Source organism: Adelges cooleyi, unplaced genomic scaffold (genome assembly GCF_023614345.1).
Source record: "Adelges cooleyi isolate 19-005CV unplaced genomic scaffold, UGA_ACOO_1.1 ACOO_flye_CR_arks_rails_tigmint_CR_PRNA_29, whole genome shotgun sequence".
Taxonomy (NCBI): Eukaryota; Metazoa; Arthropoda; class Insecta; order Hemiptera; family Adelgidae; genus Adelges; species Adelges cooleyi.
In genome coordinates, this window is record NW_026095959.1 from 82,601 (window position 1) to 101,151 (window position 18,551).

The window sequence follows — 18,551 nt, forward strand, 5'->3', positions numbered from 1 at the left end:
GATTAAAATAGTAAAATCAAAATATTAAACAGCACTGTAATAACTTCATGTTTTAAGCTAAACAGTTATTAAAAATTATATTCTTCGTCGAGCTGATGTTTTCAACGTAAGACAATACAGAAATATGAATAAAATAAAAAAATGTTATTATGGTTATCTTTAAGTTATGGTTATCAAATTAAACGATTTTTTTATCTGTATATGCATTGACAAGTTAAATATTGAATTTAAAAACTATACAGAAAAAAGAAGTAGATAAAAAAATCGTTTAATTTGATATTACAATATATCTGAACCCTACACGATAGGATCCTAAAAGTATGTTTGTTATTGTATCCAATGAGTATGTACACTAGTGCTGCACAAAAATGTATGAGTTGGATTACAATCAAAACTTAAAGATAACCATAATAACATTTTTTTATTTTATTCATATTTCTGTATTGTCTTACGTTGAAAACATCAGCTCGACGAAGAATATAATTTTTAATAACTGTTTAGCTTAAAACATGAAGTTATTACAGTGCTGTTTAATATTTTGATTTTACTATTTTAATCTTATCTAGCCCATCACAACCTAATAATATTCCTAATCGGTTAATAATCAATTTTAATTTTAATATAAGCTTAGTTTTATTTATTTTAATTACTTATTGAAGTTCTGATTTGTATTATTACTTAGCCTGATCTAATACTGAATTTCGATGAACGTCTTATATTATATTTTGATTTTTTTTTATAGCCTTCATTGCATTTTGATTTTAAATACTAAGAAAGTATTCAATAAATGCCAACTTAGTCCATGTATTTTAGCAATGAATTCGTTTATACATACATGAGTTAGGTAAGATATAAATAGTTTTTGAACTATCGCTTGTTTCACTGTGAGTATACTTATTTAAAAAGAAACTAGCTTTTTCAACAGCCAATTACACAACTAATATTACAATGTTATTGTCTTCGCTGCGAAGCCACGTAACAGCGACAATGAATTATTATAATAAGAAAATGTTTATATCTAGACGACAAACATCGCAGTACAACAACGCAGTTTTTACTGACTTTTATTTAACTCTTGGTTGATTTCACCAATGAATACAATGAGCGATCGTATGATGCCAAAGTCGACTCCCCGACACAATGTTGTCAGACGATTCATGAAAGCCTTCGCGGTTTCCTGAGTACATGCACAGTGTAATTTTCACCTGCACGGCATATCTTTAGGGTATTCTTATTGATATATCTAAAGGCTTTATCAACATACATATAAATAAGGGACCTTATATATATTATAATATAACGTATTTGCCCACGTGTGATTTTATAAAGGTCATACGAATTTTTATAAGAAGCTGTTTAAATAATTAGGTCTAAAAAAAATTTAATGAATAACAAATTATATATATTTTTTTTTTAAACTAAAACTAAAAAAAAAAAATTCAGTGAAACCTGTCTACGATAGAATTTTATTTCGGTGCCGTGTGAATCCGTCTTAGACCGGTTTCACAGTAATATTTTATTTTATTTTGTTTCATACGCCCAATAGGGCAGAGAGTGTACATTATAAAAATTTGAACAAAACAAACAAAAACAGATGTCATTATTGAAACATAATATGTTTTAGTTTAACAACATTACTATAATATTGTTTAACGTTAGAAACATTTTGCTTTGTCCGAACTCCAGTTAGAATCGGTGGTTTGCAATGCTATTATACTAAAGCATCCAGTGACATTTTCATTTGGACCGTAAACCTCTTGTATAATTTTCCAACATCCGAACGGCACTATTGGACGTAGCTGATTCGACACTTGACTTTTCGTTATTAAATGCACACACTGTCGTATAAAACCAGCATCACAATGGAATGGAATTTGTTAGTTAGTTGATTGCCATAATATTGCATAAAATCTATCATATTTTGCACTTACTTTTCGAAGAGGACATCCATGTGGGAATGACGGTATGAAAAGTCTTTTTAATCTTTCAACTGAAGTATGGTTAGAATGAAAAACAAATTTTAAAACGTCAGTGTGGTCCTTATTAAAAAGAGGTACACCTAACGCTGTACGACATCAAAACGTTAAGTTTTAAAAATTAATATTTTTTCTCTGTTACTCTACATAAATAAAATGAAAATCTCTTACACTATTTTTGTGATTCCTTTATATTTGTTTCAGTACGCTGATGCAAATCTTCTTGTAAGAATACTTTAAGAGGGGACATCACTGGTGTGACATCAAATGGTGCGACTATTGCAGTGTTAAATAAGGTTATATATATAAAAGATATTTAAGTGCATAAATAGGTGTTCAAGCATAATTTGTATCATAAGTAGTAAGGCCTTCAAATTTCAAATTTACTTATAACTGTACTATAATATTTACTCTTTTTAGTGAATGAATTTTAAACCGTCAAACAGGATGTGTAAGGGCAAATTATTTCCATCGAAATTAGTTTTTTTTCTGAATTGAAAAACAGAAATAAATACTGCTCTGTAGCTTGACGTGTTGATACAAATTTTAAATACCATCTGATAAAAAAAAAGAACAGAACTATATAATAATACTAAAACAGTTAGGGTGTGAAGTACGCAGGATTTTAGAAATTGTTGTAACTATAGCCGATAAAATCACAAAAAAAATATCCTCCCATTAAAATATCTGAAAATAGCTTAACCCTAACCTTAACTAACCTGTGATACATTTTGGGTTTGAAATATTGTATAAAATAATTTGTGTATCACAGACCATGATAGTTTACATTTTATTCCTGTGACAAGTTTTCAAAAATAGCATCTCTCTCAATTCAAATTGTATGTGATTGGTAATTATTTGTCAGTTGGCTATTACTAAACTCCAACATGCTATACCGAAATTTCCTTTCATCGTAATTATTCATTTTAAATATACCCACACTCTAAGAGATAATAGTGGTAGTCTGCTTGTAACCCTCCTTACATGCTCTAAATTTTTTAATTTTATTTTAATTAAGAAAATATTTACAATCTGTATACAAACCAACAATACAATAAGTAAATGGGCTGGATAAGAAAATTAAACAGGACGACGTGTAGGAAAGGAGCGTCCATTAATTTAACTTCCAGATATGAACTTAAAGGATTAGTTTAAGAGATAAATATTTTTATTATTGTAACATGTTAAGTAGATCTCGCGGTCAGTTCCGTTTTAATCGGCGAAGAGGATTGTAGGGTAATGTGAGAGACAAAAACTTAGATACAAGAGGGTTTAAGTGGTTAAAGTTATCGTCTAAGCTCGTCGAGAGCAATAAGATATTTAATTATTTTGTTATAAATACAAAAAAATAATAATATAAGTAATCCCTATATGTTTATACGTCCAAACGTCTTAATTCATTTAACACGCGTCATAGGTTAATTATATTAGTAATACCTACTTCCACCACGAACAGGAACCGGCATACAGCGCCTGATAGTCATTTAGATGCTATTTGATTTCAGTTGAACGTCCAATACAAATTTAATGGGCATCTGTAGATAAAAATTCTGAGGCGGATAAATCGTTGGATGGGTATTGATAGTTTTGAATAAGTGATTACGTGATACTTTTCGAAAAACATCTACCTGAGTTGCTGGAAATTTACTTTCTATTGAAATATAATTTGTTATTTATTTAAAATATTTGCAGATCTATTTATTTAAATACCTTCTTATAGAAAATCGTATGACCTGTATGAAATTACACGTGGACAAATACCTTATATTATAATAAGTATAAGGTCCCTTATTTAGTTCGACGATAAAGCCTCTGTCAAAGTATGCAAACTAGTCCTGCACAAAAATCTATGAGTTGGATTACAACCAAAACTTAAAGATAACCATAATAACATTTTTAATTTTATTTATATTTTTAATTTTTAATAACTGTAATTAAAAAACGTAAAATCGTCTAAGCTGTACATATAAGTTTAGCTTAAACATGACGTTATTACAGTACGTTTTTAAAAATAACACTATTTAATTGCAATGCGATTACTTTATATTTTAATTAACCTGAGATATTTATGCCGTATCAAATCATTATTTTATAGCGATTTCATGGTAATTATAAGACTTTAAAATGTATAAATAAAGAAATAGCCATTGATTATATTATTTAACTACAATGATATGTTTATTAGGACATTAAATATTTAAAAATAGAATGTCATGTGTCATAAAACTGGTAGAATATTTAAGAATATTTGATAAAATATGTGCCTAAATAACTATGCAGTATTGTAATATTACATTTTTTTTTTATTACTATAATATTGTTTAACGTTAGAAACATTTTGCTTTGTCCGAACTCCAGTTAGAATCGGTGGTTTGCAATGCTATTATACTAAAGCATCCAGTGACATTTTCATTTGGACCGTAAACCTCTTGTATAATTTTCCAACATCCGAACGGCACTATTGGACGTAGCTGATTCGACACTTGACTTTTCGTTATTAAATGCACACACTGTCGTATAAAACCAGCATCACAATGGAATGGAATTTGTTAGTTAGTTGATTGCCATAATATTGCATAAAATCTATCATATTTTGCACTTACTTTTCGAAGAGGACATCCATGTGGGAATGACGGTATGAAAAGTCTTTTTAATCTTTCAACTGAAGTATGGTTAGAATGAAAAACAAATTTTAAAACGTCAGTGTGGTCCTTATTAAAAAGAGGTACACCTAACGCTGTACGACATCAAAACGTTAAGTTTTAAAAATTAATATTTTTTCTCTGTTACTCTACATAAATAAAATGAAAATCTCTTACACTATTTTTGTGATTCCTTTATATTTGTTTCAGTACGCTGATGCAAATCTTCTTGTAAGAATACTTTAAGAGGGGACATCACTGGTGTGACATCAAATGGTGCGACTATTGCAGTGTTAAATAAGGTTTATTATGACTGTTTGTATTCTATACTATGGGTACAACAAGTATAATTGAAAATAGATATAAAAGTGATAGAGACCTAAGGAGGAGGCTTACAGTAGAGCCATTTGTACATAACTATTTAAATTTAAATTAAATAACATTCAGTAGATCTCTGGACCCATTGCGGTTGAGACACCTGTTTGGTATGCCCGGAAATGTTTTTGTGTGAAGTTATGTAATATGTCCGTTGCATTTTGAATGAAGTCCCGATTAGAACATGGGTGCTATAAAAAGTTCCATATTGGTGATGTTCTATGGAGCTTTGATATCCAAGCATAGGCATATGAATTAAAAAGCCTTAAATACCTTAAATAAAAATAATTTAATTTAAATGCTTTTCTCAATCACATATTTGAAAGTCTATTACTTATGTACCATATACATTATAATTTTTTTATTCTAACACAACTACATTATTTTTTATTTATCCTCATACAGTACATCATTACATGTCTTTTTCTCCATTATCCTGTTTGGATGTAAGCACAGGGGCCATATATTCTTCTTAAAATTTTTCTCTCAAATAAAATTAATCAGCTTTCCTCTGATTATCTAAGAGGCCATGTCTCAAAGGCACATAAAATAATAGGATGTATCAATGTCATATAAATCTGTACTTAAAGATTTCTTTATATGGATATCCTGAGCATAGTATTTATCCAAGGACAAAATACCACTTAAAGGCCTTTTGTATCCTGTTAATCTTTTCCATTTTTAGGCCATTGACTTGTATTAAAAGATGACTAAACTATTTGAAATATGGCACCGCTTTGAATGTGTGTCCTTCGAAGTTCATAAAATGTCCCTGTTGATATTCCTTCTTTACGATGACGTTTGGCGCCTCCTTTTCCCCAACCCTTTTCCTCCTTTGCCGCGTCCGGTCATTGTTGCTGATTGTCGTTCGGAGAGCTGCGGTAGACTGAAGAAACAAATCGAATGATGCCGGACAACGTTTTCGCGCCGTATTTATATGATCGGGCCGTCGCGCGGACCAATCACGGCGCGGTATCGCGCGAACCCCCTCTGTTTCGGCAGGTCGTTCCGTCGACCAATGAGAACTCGCGCCTATGATCCGAATTTGTATATATATACGAGCTCATTCGGTGTGCGGAGACATATTCGACCGTTTCGAGTTTTCACAGACAGTTTACGAACTACCGACATGGCCCGTACCAAGCAAACCGCCCGCAAATCTACCGGAGGCAAGGCTCCCAGGAAGCAGTTGGCCACCAAAGCCGCCCGCAAGAGCGCACCGGCGACCGGAGGAGTGAAGAAACCCATCGTTACCGTCCCGGTACCGTGGCTCTCCGTGAAATCCGTCGTTACCAGAAGAGCACCGAGCTGTTGATCCGCAAATTGCCTTTCCAACGTTTGGTCCGTGAGATCGCCCAAGACTTCAAGACCGACTTGCGTTTCCAGAGCTCGGCCGTCATGGCTCTGCAAGAAGCCAGCGAAGCATACTTGGTCGGTCTGTTCGAAGACACCAACTTGTGCGCTATCCACGCCAAGCGCGTTACCATCATGCCCAAGGACATCCAGTTGGCTCGCCGTATTCGCGGAGAACGTGCTTAATCGTCTCAATACTCTACAAATCCTCTTTAAAACGGCCCTTTTCAGGGCCACTACATGCGTTACAATTATTTCTTTATTGACCTTACAGCGGGCGCCGCGCTGTTGGTAAAATGAATACAACAGTTTTGTACTTAATAGTTTTATTATTATCGACGGTCGTGGGTATCCCCCCGAGAATGTTGTTACTTACATTTTTAAATTAATGTTGAAAATTCCCAACGACCCGTTTTTATTGAAGTATTATTTATATTAAAAAAAAAAGCGGGTAAAAGAATAGGCGGTAGACACGGCGGTGGCGATGGACGACGAACGGGTCGGTGTAGCGTTAGGCACAGTGTGAAACGTATTTTTGGCGCGCGCGGGAAGTAGTCGGCGGCGACGGCGGCCGCGTTATAGTCGATATGAGTTTGTTAGGTTGTAGAACGCGGTGTGTAAAGGAATTATTATTTTCTATACTCTGCGCCATGAGAGAAGTAACCCGTTTCGCGCATCACGACTGTCCCGAGGCCCCATTTCCCCCACTTTGTGCCATTCGGTGTCGCGCTGAGGCGTGCATACAGCGCGAAACAGACGATATACAGAGTGATTGTGTATAGAGTATATTATTTATTATAATTTATAAATATTTATATTTATAAATTAACATAATTTATTATATTATTATTTTATTTATTATAATAATATAATATGTTATTATTATAACATATTTTTACAACCAGGTCAAGTGAGGTCAGAGGTTTTTGTGTACAGGCAAAGGAAAGCCGCGTCCCGACTTTTGGTGTACAGGCAAAGAAATGACGCATCCCAAACCTTCGTGTATAACCTAATTATATAAATTAAAACTAAAGAATATTTAAATTAAATATGAATTTAATATTTATTATAAAATATATAATATATTATTTATTATTATATTATTATTATAATAATAATATAATAATGTAATAATTCAACAGTAAACGCAAGCGCGTGGTTCAAAGACGTAAGACGTGAGTCTTATGACTTGTGACACACTGTATCGAGTTTACGTTATAATACACCCTATATATGCAGCGCCGCCGCCGACCGTGGGTGTGGCCTATCGGTGGCGATGCGCGGAATCGGACGCGTTTCGGTCGAGCAACGGGTTACTTCTCTCATGGCGCAGAGTATATCCGGTTTGTCCGACGGGAGGGATGGACGCGTTACTAAAAAAAAAAAATAAAAAACCCCGTAGATTGTGGCGCGTCGTTTAAAACTATATTATCTGAAAGTAGGTAGATACGGGCTCCGCACGTTTCCGCGGCACTGAATTTAAAACACACGGACAGTGATTTTAGGAAAATATGAAAAAACCCGTTTAATAAAATGTCCAAAACAAACGGTCTTTACCTACAAATTGCAATTTTTTTTACATACATATATAGCTAATTTAAGTGTTATCTATAGCTAATATTGTTTTCCCGTTTTTTTTCTAATTTGTGTAGTAATTTTATAAATTTTTAGTAATATAATGTGAATAAATTCGATGAATGTACAAATAAAACACACGTGTACAGACCAACGACAAACATAATAAATGATACAAAAGACGATAACGCACACGGCGTCAAAACAAAAGGCGGTCGTCGGTCGGTGATATTGTCTATACAAATTAAAAACCCCAGATATTAATAACTTAAATAGGGTACAACACTACGAATAATAATAATATTATAACGGGAGACGAGACCGTGTATCAAAATAATTTGGTGGCCCTGAAAAGGGCCGTTTTAAGTGGATATAGCGCGCGACTAATATCGAAACGCTTATTTGGAACTGGTGTACTTGGTCACGGCCTTGGTGCCTTCACTGACGGCGTGCTTGGCCAATTCACCGGGCAACAGCAGACGGACGGCGGTCTGGATCTCCCGGCTGGTGATGGTCGAACGCTTGTTGTAGTGGGCCAGACGGCTGGATTCGGCGGCGATGCGTTCGAAAATGTCGTTGACGAAGCTGTTCATGATGCTCATCGCCTTGGAGGAAACGCCGGTGTCGGGGTGGACTTGTTTCAACACCTTGTAGATGTAAATACCGTACGATTCTTTCCTCTTCGGCTTGCGCTTCTTGTCGGACTTGGTGATGTTTTTCTGCGCCTTGCCGGACTTCTTCATGGCCTTGCCTGCGGATTTACCTCCTGGTGCCATAGTGACTGCGGTTGTACACGGTTTGCGGGTCGTCGAAATAGTTGGCCGGTAGCTGGTGGACGAATGATGGTTCGAAAATCGTTTACGCTCATATTTATTACGCGTCGCGACTTGGTTTATCGAGTACGGTTTGTAAGAGTCGACGAAAAAACGACGAGTAAAAATAACACTTTGTGTTTAAAGGCGAACCCTACAATTTGCCGTTTTTTCATCGTCAACGTCCATGCATCGAAGAAAAACACGACGAGTATAAACAACACTTTGCATTGAACGTTTATATCTACAAAGTGTGGTTTTTCATCGTCGTTATTTTCAAACGTAGGCCAACATACAGACGCTTTTACGTCGTAAAAGTGTATAAATACCGATTTTGGCCCGTTTCGATCATCAGTATCGTCTGGATTTTCTCTCGTTTCACTACACGACAATCTACAATCGAGCATCATGACCGGACGCGGCAAAGGAGGAAAAGCAAAGAGCGGCAAATCGAAGACCCGGTCGTCCCGTGCCGGACTCCAGTTCCCGGTCGGTCGTATCCATCGTCTGTTGAGGAAGGGCAACTACGCCGAGCGCGTCGGTGCCGGCGCTCCCGTGTACCTGGCCGCCGTCATGGAGTACTTGGCCGCTGAAGTGTTGGAGTTGGCCGGTAACGCCGCCCGTGACAACAAGAAGACCCGTATCATCCCCAGACATTTGCAGTTGGCCATCAGGAACGACGAGGAGTTGAACAAACTGTTGTCCGGCGTCACCATCGCCCAAGGCGGTGTGTTGCCCAACATCCAAGCCGTCCTTTTGCCCAAGAAGACCGAAAAGAAAGCTTAAGAACGCGTCGTCGCCGTATTTATACATATTAAAACGGCCCTTTTCAGGGCCACCAAATATTAACTAGTTATACAACACTCTTGTTGTTTTCGGCATAGATGACGTGCGGCGTTGTGCTAAATATCGTTGTATTATTTTGTCAAGCCTTAGAAAATATAAGTATATTTAAAAAAAAATAATTGTAACATAGAATTTCAACAAATCTACCTTAGTCCTTTTTTTATTTTTTCAAGGTCAAAAGCAATTTATAAAATGTGTCTGTTAACTTAAATTGGAAATAATACTCAAGTATAGTAATATACATAAATACTTTTTTTTTTTTTTTTTTTGTCTTTTCATTAATATTGTCATCAATGTTAATAGATTTAGATCAAAGACTTACAATATTATGTACCCATTTGCGATTACAAATATACAATTAGTATGTTACATTTTTTATACTATATTATACATTTAGTTTGTTTTGTGACGATTAGCATGTATATTACGGAGTACATATCATTCTGTATGTACTATAAAATATTAATTTGAACAATTACATAGTATACCGTTAAAACTACTCGTGTATGTTATTTATTATAAAGGCAATACACTATAACGTTATGTTAGTTTATACGGTATATATACTTAGAACACTCATTAAATATACTCGACTGCATTAAATGACATATGAACGTTAACCGATAATAATGTAAATAATATAAAATGGTGGCCCTGAAAAGGGCCGTTTTAAAGAACAGTAGGTAGGGTGCAAAGCGAACGGTCGTCGGGAATTAACCTCCGAATCCGTACAGAGTGCGGCCTTGGCGTTTCAGAGCGTAGACCACGTCCATGGCGGTGACGGTCTTCCTCTTGGCGTGCTCGGTGTAGGTGACGGCGTCGCGGATTACGTTTTCCAGGAACACCTTCAACACTCCGCGGGTCTCTTCGTAGATCAGGCCGGAGATACGTTTGACACCACCGCGGCGGGCTAACCGACGAATGGCCGGCTTGGTGATTCCTTGGATGTTGTCCCGGAGCACTTTACGATGACGTTTGGCGCCTCCTTTTCCCAAACCTTTTCCTCCTTTGCCGCGTCCGGTCATTGTTGCTGATTGTCGTTCGGAGAGCTGCGGTAGACTGAAGAAACAAATCGAATGATGCCCGGACAACGTTTTCGCGCCGTATTTATATGATCGGGCCGTCGCGCGGACCAATCACGGCGCGGTATCGCGCGAACCCCCTCTGTTTCGGCAGGTCGTTCCGTCGACCAATGAGAACTCGCGCCTATGATCCGAATTTGTATATATATACGAGCTCATTCGGTGTGCGGAGACATATTCGACCGTTTCGAGTTTTCACAGACAGTTTACGAACTACCGACATGGCCCGTACCAAGCAAACCGCCCGCAAATCTACCGGAGGCAAGGCTCCCAGGAAGCAGTTGGCCACCAAAGCCGCCCGCAAGAGCGCACCGGCGACCGGAGGAGTGAAGAAACCCCATCGTTACCGTCCCGGTACCGTGGCTCTCCGTGAAATCCGTCGTTACCAGAAGAGCACCGAGCTGTTGATCCGCAAATTGCCTTTCCAACGTTTGGTCCGTGAGATCGCCCAAGACTTCAAGACCGACTTGCGTTTCCAGAGCTCGGCCGTCATGGCTCTGCAAGAAGCCAGCGAAGCATACTTGGTCGGTCTGTTCGAAGACACCAACTTGTGCGCTATCCACGCCAAGCGCGTTACCATCATGCCCAAGGACATCCAGTTGGCTCGCCGTATTCGCGGAGAACGTGCTTAATCGTCTCAATACTCTACAAATCCTCTTTAAAACGGCCCTTTTCAGGGCCACTACATGCGTTACAATTATTTCTTTATTGACCTTACAGCGGGCGCCGCGCTGTTGGTAAAATGAATACAACAGTTTTGTACTTAATAGTTTTATTATTATCGACGGTCGTGGGTATCCCCCCGAGAATGTTGTTACTTACATTTTTAAATTAATGTTGAAAATTCCCAACGACCCGTTTTTATTGAAGTATTATTTATATTAAAAAAAAAAGCGGGTAAAAGAATAGGCGGTAGACACGGCGGTGGCGATGGACGACGAACGGGTCGGTGTAGCGTTAGGCACAGTGTGAAACGTATTTTTGGCGCGCGCGGGAAGTAGTCGGCGGCGACGGCGGCCGCGTTATAGTCGATATGAGTTTGTTAGGTTGTAGAACGCGGTGTGTAAAGGAATTATTATTTTCTATACTCTGCGCCATGAGAGAAGTAACCCGTTTCGCGCATCACGACTGTCCCGAGGCCCCATTTCCCCCACTTTGTGCCATTCGGTGTCGCGCTGAGGCGTGCATACAGCGCGAAACAGACGATATACAGAGTGATTGTGTATAGAGTATATTATTTATTATAATTTATAAATATTTATATTTATAAATTAACATAATTTATTATATTATTATTTTATTTATTATAATAATATAATATGTTATTATTATAACATATTTTTACAACCAGGTCAAGTGAGGTCAGAGGTTTTTGTGTACAGGCAAAGGAAAGCCGCGTCCCGACTTTTGGTGTACAGGCAAAGAAATGACGCATCCCAAACCTTCGTGTATAACCTAATTATATAAATTAAAACTAAAGAATATTTAAATTAAATATGAATTTAATATTTATTATAAAATATATAATATATTATTTATTATTATATTATTATTATAATAATAATATAATAATGTAATAATTCAACAGTAAACGCAAGCGCGTGGTTCAAAGACGTAAGACGTGAGTCTTATGACTTGTGACACACTGTATCGAGTTTACGTTATAATACACCCTATATATGCAGCGCCGCCGCCGACCGTGGGTGTGGCCTATCGGTGGCGATGCGCGGAATCGGACGCGTTTCGGTCGAGCAACGGGTTACTTCTCTCATGGCGCAGAGTATATCCGGTTTGTCCGACGGGAGGGATGGACGCGTTACTAAAAAAAAAAAATAAAAAACCCCGTAGATTGTGGCGCGTCGTTTAAAACTATATTATCTGAAAGTAGGTAGATACGGGCTCCGCACGTTTCCGCGGCACTGAATTTAAAACACACGGACAGTGATTTTAGGAAAATATGAAAAAACCCGTTTAATAAAATGTCCAAAACAAACGGTCTTTACCTACAAATTGCAATTTTTTTTACATACATATATAGCTAATTTAAGTGTTATCTATAGCTAATATTGTTTTCCCGTTTTTTTTCTAATTTGTGTAGTAATTTTATAAATTTTTAGTAATATAATGTGAATAAATTCGATGAATGTACAAATAAAACACACGTGTACAGACCAACGACAAACATAATAAATGATACAAAAGACGATAACGCACACGGCGTCAAAACAAAAGGCGGTCGTCGGTCGGTGATATTGTCTATACAAATTAAAAACCCCAGATATTAATAACTTAAATAGGGTACAACACTACGAATAATAATAATATTATAACGGGAGACGAGACCGTGTATCAAAATAATTTGGTGGCCCTGAAAAGGGCCGTTTTAAGTGGATATAGCGCGCGACTAATATCGAAACGCTTATTTGGAACTGGTGTACTTGGTCACGGCCTTGGTGCCTTCACTGACGGCGTGCTTGGCCAATTCACCGGGCAACAGCAGACGGACGGCGGTCTGGATCTCCCGGCTGGTGATGGTCGAACGCTTGTTGTAGTGGGCCAGACGGCTGGATTCGGCGGCGATGCGTTCGAAAATGTCGTTGACGAAGCTGTTCATGATGCTCATCGCCTTGGAGGAAACGCCGGTGTCGGGGTGGACTTGTTTCAACACCTTGTAGATGTAAATACCGTACGATTCTTTCCTCTTCGGCTTGCGCTTCTTGTCGGACTTGGTGATGTTTTTCTGCGCCTTGCCGGACTTCTTCATGGCCTTGCCTGCGGATTTACCTCCTGGTGCCATAGTGACTGCGGTTGTACACGGTTTGCGGGTCGTCGAAATAGTTGGCCGGTAGCTGGTGGACGAATGATGGTTCGAAAATCGTTTACGCTCATATTTATTACGCGTCGCGACTTGGTTTATCGAGTACGGTTTGTAAGAGTCGACGAAAAAACGACGAGTAAAAATAACACTTTGTGTTTAAAGGCGAACCCTACAATTTGCCGTTTTTTCATCGTCAACGTCCATGCATCGAAGAAAAACACGACGAGTATAAACAACACTTTGCATTGAACGTTTATATCTACAAAGTGTGGTTTTTCATCGTCGTTATTTTCAAACGTAGGCCAACATACAGACGCTTTTACGTCGTAAAAGTGTATAAATACCGATTTTGGCCCGTTTCGATCATCAGTATCGTCTGGATTTTCTCTCGTTTCACTACACGACAATCTACAATCGAGCATCATGACCGGACGCGGCAAAGGAGGAAAAGCAAAGAGCGGCAAATCGAAGACCCGGTCGTCCCGTGCCGGACTCCAGTTCCCGGTCGGTCGTATCCATCGTCTGTTGAGGAAGGGCAACTACGCCGAGCGCGTCGGTGCCGGCGCTCCCGTGTACCTGGCCGCCGTCATGGAGTACTTGGCCGCTGAAGTGTTGGAGTTGGCCGGTAACGCCGCCCGTGACAACAAGAAGACCCGTATCATCCCCAGACATTTGCAGTTGGCCATCAGGAACGACGAGGAGTTGAACAAACTGTTGTCCGGCGTCACCATCGCCCAAGGCGGTGTGTTGCCCAACATCCAAGCCGTCCTTTTGCCCAAGAAGACCGAAAAGAAAGCTTAAGAACGCGTCGTCGCCGTATTTATACATATTAAAACGGCCCTTTTCAGGGCCACCAAATATTAACTAGTTATACAACACTCTTGTTGTTTTCGGCATAGATGACGTGCGGCGTTGTGCTAAATATCGTTGTATTATTTTGTCAAGCCTTAGAAAATATAAGTATATTTAAAAAAAAATAATTGTAACATAGAATTTCAACAAATCTACCTTAGTCCTTTTTTTATTTTTTCAAGGTCAAAAGCAATTTATAAAATGTGTCTGTTAACTTAAATTGGAAATAATACTCAAGTATAGTAATATACATAAATACTTTTTTTTTTTTTTTTTTTTGTCTTTTCATTAATATTGTCATCAATGTTAATAGATTTAGATCAAAGACTTACAATATTATGTACCCATTTGCGATTACAAATATACAATTAGTATGTTACATTTTTTATACTATATTATACATTTAGTTTGTTTTGTGACGATTAGCATGTATATTACGGAGTACATATCATTCTGTATGTACTATAAAATATTAATTTGAACAATTACATAGTATACCGTTAAAACTACTCGTGTATGTTATTTATTATAAAGGCAATACACTATAACGTTATGTTAGTTTATACGGTATATATACTTAGAACACTCATTAAATATACTCGACTGCATTAAATGACATATGAACGTTAACCGATAATAATGTAAATAATATAAAATGGTGGCCCTGAAAAGGGCCGTTTTAAAGAACAGTAGGTAGGGTGCAAAGCGAACGGTCGTCGGGAATTAACCTCCGAATCCGTACAGAGTGCGGCCTTGGCGTTTCAGAGCGTAGACCACGTCCATGGCGGTGACGGTCTTCCTCTTGGCGTGCTCGGTGTAGGTGACGGCGTCGCGGATTACGTTTTCCAGGAACACCTTCAACACTCCGCGGGTCTCTTCGTAGATCAGGCCGGAGATACGTTTGACACCACCGCGGCGGGCTAACCGACGAATGGCCGGCTTGGTGATTCCTTGGATGTTGTCCCGGAGCACTTTACGATGACGTTTGGCGCCTCCTTTTCCCAAACCTTTTCCTCCTTTGCCGCGTCCGGTCATTGTTGCTGATTGTCGTTCGGAGAGCTGCGGTAGACTGAAGAAACAAATCGAATGATGCCCGGACAACGTTTTCGCGCCGTATTTATATGATCGGGCCGTCGCGCGGACCAATCACGGCGCGGTATCGCGCGAACCCCCTCTGTTTCGGCAGGTCGTTCCGTCGACCAATGAGAACTCGCGCCTATGATCCGAATTTGTATATATATACGAGCTCATTCGGTGTGCGGAGACATATTCGACCGTTTCGAGTTTTCACAGACAGTTTACGAACTACCGACATGGCCCGTACCAAGCAAACCGCCCGCAAATCTACCGGAGGCAAGGCTCCCAGGAAGCAGTTGGCCACCAAAGCCGCCCGCAAGAGCGCACCGGCGACCGGAGGAGTGAAGAAACCCCATCGTTACCGTCCCGGTACCGTGGCTCTCCGTGAAATCCGTCGTTACCAGAAGAGCACCGAGCTGTTGATCCGCAAATTGCCTTTCCAACGTTTGGTCCGTGAGATCGCCCAAGACTTCAAGACCGACTTGCGTTTCCAGAGCTCGGCCGTCATGGCTCTGCAAGAAGCCAGCGAAGCATACTTGGTCGGTCTGTTCGAAGACACCAACTTGTGCGCTATCCACGCCAAGCGCGTTACCATCATGCCCAAGGACATCCAGTTGGCTCGCCGTATTCGCGGAGAACGTGCTTAATCGTCTCAATACTCTACAAATCCTCTTTAAAACGGCCCTTTTCAGGGCCACTACATGCGTTACAATTATTTCTTTATTGACCTTACAGCGGGCGCCGCGCTGTTGGTAAAATGAATACAACAGTTTTGTACTTAATAGTTTTATTATTATCGACGGTCGTGGGTATCCCCCCGAGAATGTTGTTACTTACATTTTTAAATTAATGTTGAAAATTCCCAACGACCCGTTTTTATTGAAGTATTATTTATATTAAAAAAAAAAGCGGGTAAAAGAATAGGCGGTAGACACGGCGGTGGCGATGGACGACGAACGGGTCGGTGTAGCGTTAGGCACAGTGTGAAACGTATTTTTGGCGCGCGCGGGAAGTAGTCGGCGGCGACGGCGGCCGCGTTATAGTCGATATGAGTTTGTTAGGTTGTAGAACGCGGTGTGTAAAGGAATTATTATTTTCTATACTCTGCGCCATGAGAGAAGTAACCCGTTTCGCGCATCACGACTGTCCCGAGGCCCCATTTCCCCCACTTTGTGCCATTCGGTGTCGCGCTGAGGCGTGCATACAGCGCGAAACAGACGATATACAGAGTGATTGTGTATAGAGTATATTATTTATTATAATTTATAAATATTTATATTTATAAATTAACATAATTTATTATATTATTATTTTATTTATTATAATAATATAATATGTTATTATTATAACATATTTTTACAACCAGGTCAAGTGAGGTCAGAGGTTTTTGTGTACAGGCAAAGGAAAGCCGCGTCCCGACTTTTGGTGTACAGGCAAAGAAATGACGCATCCCAAACCTTCGTGTATAACCTAATTATATAAATTAAAACTAAAGAATATTTAAATTAAATATGAATTTAATATTTATTATAAAATATATAATATATTATTTATTATTATATTATTATTATAATAATAATATAATAATGTAATAATTCAACAGTAAACGCAAGCGCGTGGTTCAAAGACGTAAGACGTGAGTCTTATGACTTGTGACACACTGTATCGAGTTTACGTTATAATACACCCTATATATGCAGCGCCGCCGCCGACCGTGGGTGTGGCCTATCGGTGGCGATGCGCGGAATCGGACGCGTTTCGGTCGAGCAACGGGTTACTTCTCTCATGGCGCAGAGTATATCCGGTTTGTCCGACGGGAGGGATGGACGCGTTACTAAAAAAAAAAAATAAAAAACCCCGTAGATTGTGGCGCGTCGTTTAAAACTATATTATCTGAAAGTAGGTAGATACGGGCTCCGCACGTTTCCGCGGCACTGAATTTAAAACACACGGACAGTGATTTTAGGAAAATATGAAAAAACCCGTTTAATAAAATGTCCAAAACAAACGGTCTTTACCTACAAATTGCAATTTTTTTTACATACATATATAGCTAATTTAAGTGTTATCTATAGCTAATATTGTTTTCCCGTTTTTTTTCTAATTTGTGTAGTAATTTTATAAATTTTTAGTAATATAATGTGAATAAATTCGATGAATGTACAAATAAAACACACGTGTACAGACCAACGACAAACATAATAAATGATACAAAAGACGATAACGCACACGGCGTCAAAACAAAAGGCGGTCGTCGGTCGGTGATATTGTCTATACAAATTAAAAACCCCAGATATTAATAACTTAAATAGGGTACAACACTACGAATAATAATAATATTATAACGGGAGACGAGACCGTGTATCAAAATAATTTGGTGGCCCTGAAAAGGGCCGTTTTAAGTGGATATAGCGCGCGACTAATATCGAAACGCTTATTTGGAACTGGTGTACTTGGTCACGGCCTTGGTGCCTTCACTGACGGCGTGCTTGGCCAATTCACCGGGCAACAGCAGACGGACGGCGGTCTGGATCTCCCGGCTGGTGATGGTCGAACGCTTGTTGTAGTGGGCCAGACGGCTGGATTCGGCGGCGATGCGTTCGAAAATGTCGTTGACGAAGCTGTTCATGATGCTCATCGCCTTGGAGGAAACGCCGGTGTCGGGGTGGACTTGTTTCAACACCTTGTAGATGTAAATACCGTACGATTCTTTCCTCTTCGGCTTGCGCTTCTTGTCGGACTTGGTGATGTTTTTCTGCGCCTTGCCGGACTTCTTCATGGCCTTGCCTGCGGATTTACCTCCTGGTGCCATAGTGACTGCGGTTGTACACGGTTTGCGGGTCGTCGAAATAGTTGGCCGGTAGCTGGTGGACGAATGATGGTTCGAAAATCGTTTACGCTCATATTTATTACGCGTCGCGACTTGGTTTATCGAGTACGGTTTGTAAGAGTCGACGAAAAAACGACGAGTAAAAATAACACTTTGTGTTTAAAGGCGAACCCTACAATTTGCCGTTTTTTCATCGTCAACGTCCATGCATCGAAGAAAAACACGACGAGTATAAACAACACTTTGCATTGAACGTTTATATCTACAAAGTGTGGTTTTTCATCGTCGTTATTTTCAAACGTAGGCCAACATA

At 38.9% G+C, this 18,551-nt stretch overlaps 8 protein-coding genes and 1 pseudogene across 8 annotated transcripts; 4 read left to right on the forward strand and 5 right to left on the reverse strand.

Moving 5' to 3' along the window:
* Positions 1–6,117: 6,117 nt before the first annotated feature.
* LOC126837717 (histone H3-like) lies at positions 6,118–6,563 on the forward strand (annotated as a pseudogene).
* Positions 6,564–8,186: 1,623 nt separating this feature from the next.
* On the reverse strand, positions 8,187–8,783 carry LOC126837726 (histone H2B). The gene has a single exon (XM_050571673.1). It carries the CDS (start codon positions 8,695–8,697, stop codon positions 8,320–8,322), a length of 378 nt encoding a protein of 125 aa, XP_050427630.1. The 5' UTR covers positions 8,698–8,783; the 3' UTR covers positions 8,187–8,319.
* Positions 8,784–9,103: 320 nt separating this feature from the next.
* Positions 9,104–9,680, forward strand: LOC126837742 (histone H2A-like). The gene has a single exon (XM_050571689.1). The coding sequence runs from the start codon at positions 9,142–9,144 to the stop codon at positions 9,517–9,519; it is 378 nt and encodes a 125-aa protein (XP_050427646.1). The 5' UTR covers positions 9,104–9,141; the 3' UTR covers positions 9,520–9,680.
* Positions 9,681–10,186: 506 nt separating this feature from the next.
* Positions 10,187–10,643, reverse strand: LOC126837749 (histone H4). The gene has a single exon (XM_050571697.1). It carries the CDS (start codon positions 10,602–10,604, stop codon positions 10,293–10,295), a length of 312 nt encoding a protein of 103 aa, XP_050427654.1. The 5' UTR covers positions 10,605–10,643; the 3' UTR covers positions 10,187–10,292.
* A 231-nt stretch (positions 10,644–10,874) lies between these two features.
* On the forward strand, positions 10,875–16,086 carry LOC126837752 (uncharacterized). Its single transcript, XM_050571700.1, has 3 exons — positions 10,875–11,285; positions 13,850–14,221; positions 15,625–16,086. Exons 1-3 carry the CDS (start codon positions 10,883–10,885, stop codon positions 16,053–16,055), a joined length of 1,206 nt encoding a protein of 401 aa, XP_050427657.1. The 5' UTR covers positions 10,875–10,882; the 3' UTR covers positions 16,056–16,086.
* LOC126837727 (histone H2B) lies at positions 12,948–13,543 on the reverse strand. Its single transcript, XM_050571674.1, has one exon. The coding sequence runs from the start codon at positions 13,456–13,458 to the stop codon at positions 13,081–13,083; it is 378 nt and encodes a 125-aa protein (XP_050427631.1). The 5' UTR covers positions 13,459–13,543; the 3' UTR covers positions 12,948–13,080.
* On the forward strand, positions 13,865–14,442 carry LOC126837741 (histone H2A-like). The gene has a single exon (XM_050571687.1). It carries the CDS (start codon positions 13,903–13,905, stop codon positions 14,278–14,280), a length of 378 nt encoding a protein of 125 aa, XP_050427644.1. The 5' UTR covers positions 13,865–13,902; the 3' UTR covers positions 14,281–14,442.
* Positions 14,949–15,405, reverse strand: LOC126837751 (histone H4). The gene has a single exon (XM_050571699.1). It carries the CDS (start codon positions 15,364–15,366, stop codon positions 15,055–15,057), a length of 312 nt encoding a protein of 103 aa, XP_050427656.1. The 5' UTR covers positions 15,367–15,405; the 3' UTR covers positions 14,949–15,054.
* A 1,623-nt stretch (positions 16,087–17,709) lies between the features above and the next one.
* LOC126837724 (histone H2B) lies at positions 17,710–18,305 on the reverse strand. The gene has a single exon (XM_050571669.1). The coding sequence runs from the start codon at positions 18,218–18,220 to the stop codon at positions 17,843–17,845; it is 378 nt and encodes a 125-aa protein (XP_050427626.1). The 5' UTR covers positions 18,221–18,305; the 3' UTR covers positions 17,710–17,842.
* Between the last annotated feature and the right edge of the window lie 246 nt (positions 18,306–18,551).

Coding starts and splice junctions, on each gene's coding strand:
- LOC126837726 (XM_050571673.1), bottom strand. CDS start 8,697: ATGGCACCAGGAGGTAAATCCGCAGGCAAGGCCATGAAGAAGTCCGGC.
- LOC126837742 (XM_050571689.1), top strand. CDS start 9,142: ATGACCGGACGCGGCAAAGGAGGAAAAGCAAAGAGCGGCAAATCGAAG.
- LOC126837749 (XM_050571697.1), bottom strand. CDS start 10,604: ATGACCGGACGCGGCAAAGGAGGAAAAGGTTTGGGAAAAGGAGGCGCC.
- LOC126837752 (XM_050571700.1), top strand. CDS start 10,883: ATGGCCCGTACCAAGCAAACCGCCCGCAAATCTACCGGAGGCAAGGCT. Junction 11,286..13,849: donor TCGCCGTATTCGCGGAGAAC/GTGCTTAATCGT, acceptor TTCGATCATCAG/TATCGTCTGGATTTTCTCTC. Junction 14,222..15,624: donor CGTCACCATCGCCCAAGGCG/GTGTGTTGCCCA, acceptor GAGTTTTCACAG/ACAGTTTACGAACTACCGAC.
- LOC126837727 (XM_050571674.1), bottom strand. CDS start 13,458: ATGGCACCAGGAGGTAAATCCGCAGGCAAGGCCATGAAGAAGTCCGGC.
- LOC126837741 (XM_050571687.1), top strand. CDS start 13,903: ATGACCGGACGCGGCAAAGGAGGAAAAGCAAAGAGCGGCAAATCGAAG.
- LOC126837751 (XM_050571699.1), bottom strand. CDS start 15,366: ATGACCGGACGCGGCAAAGGAGGAAAAGGTTTGGGAAAAGGAGGCGCC.
- LOC126837724 (XM_050571669.1), bottom strand. CDS start 18,220: ATGGCACCAGGAGGTAAATCCGCAGGCAAGGCCATGAAGAAGTCCGGC.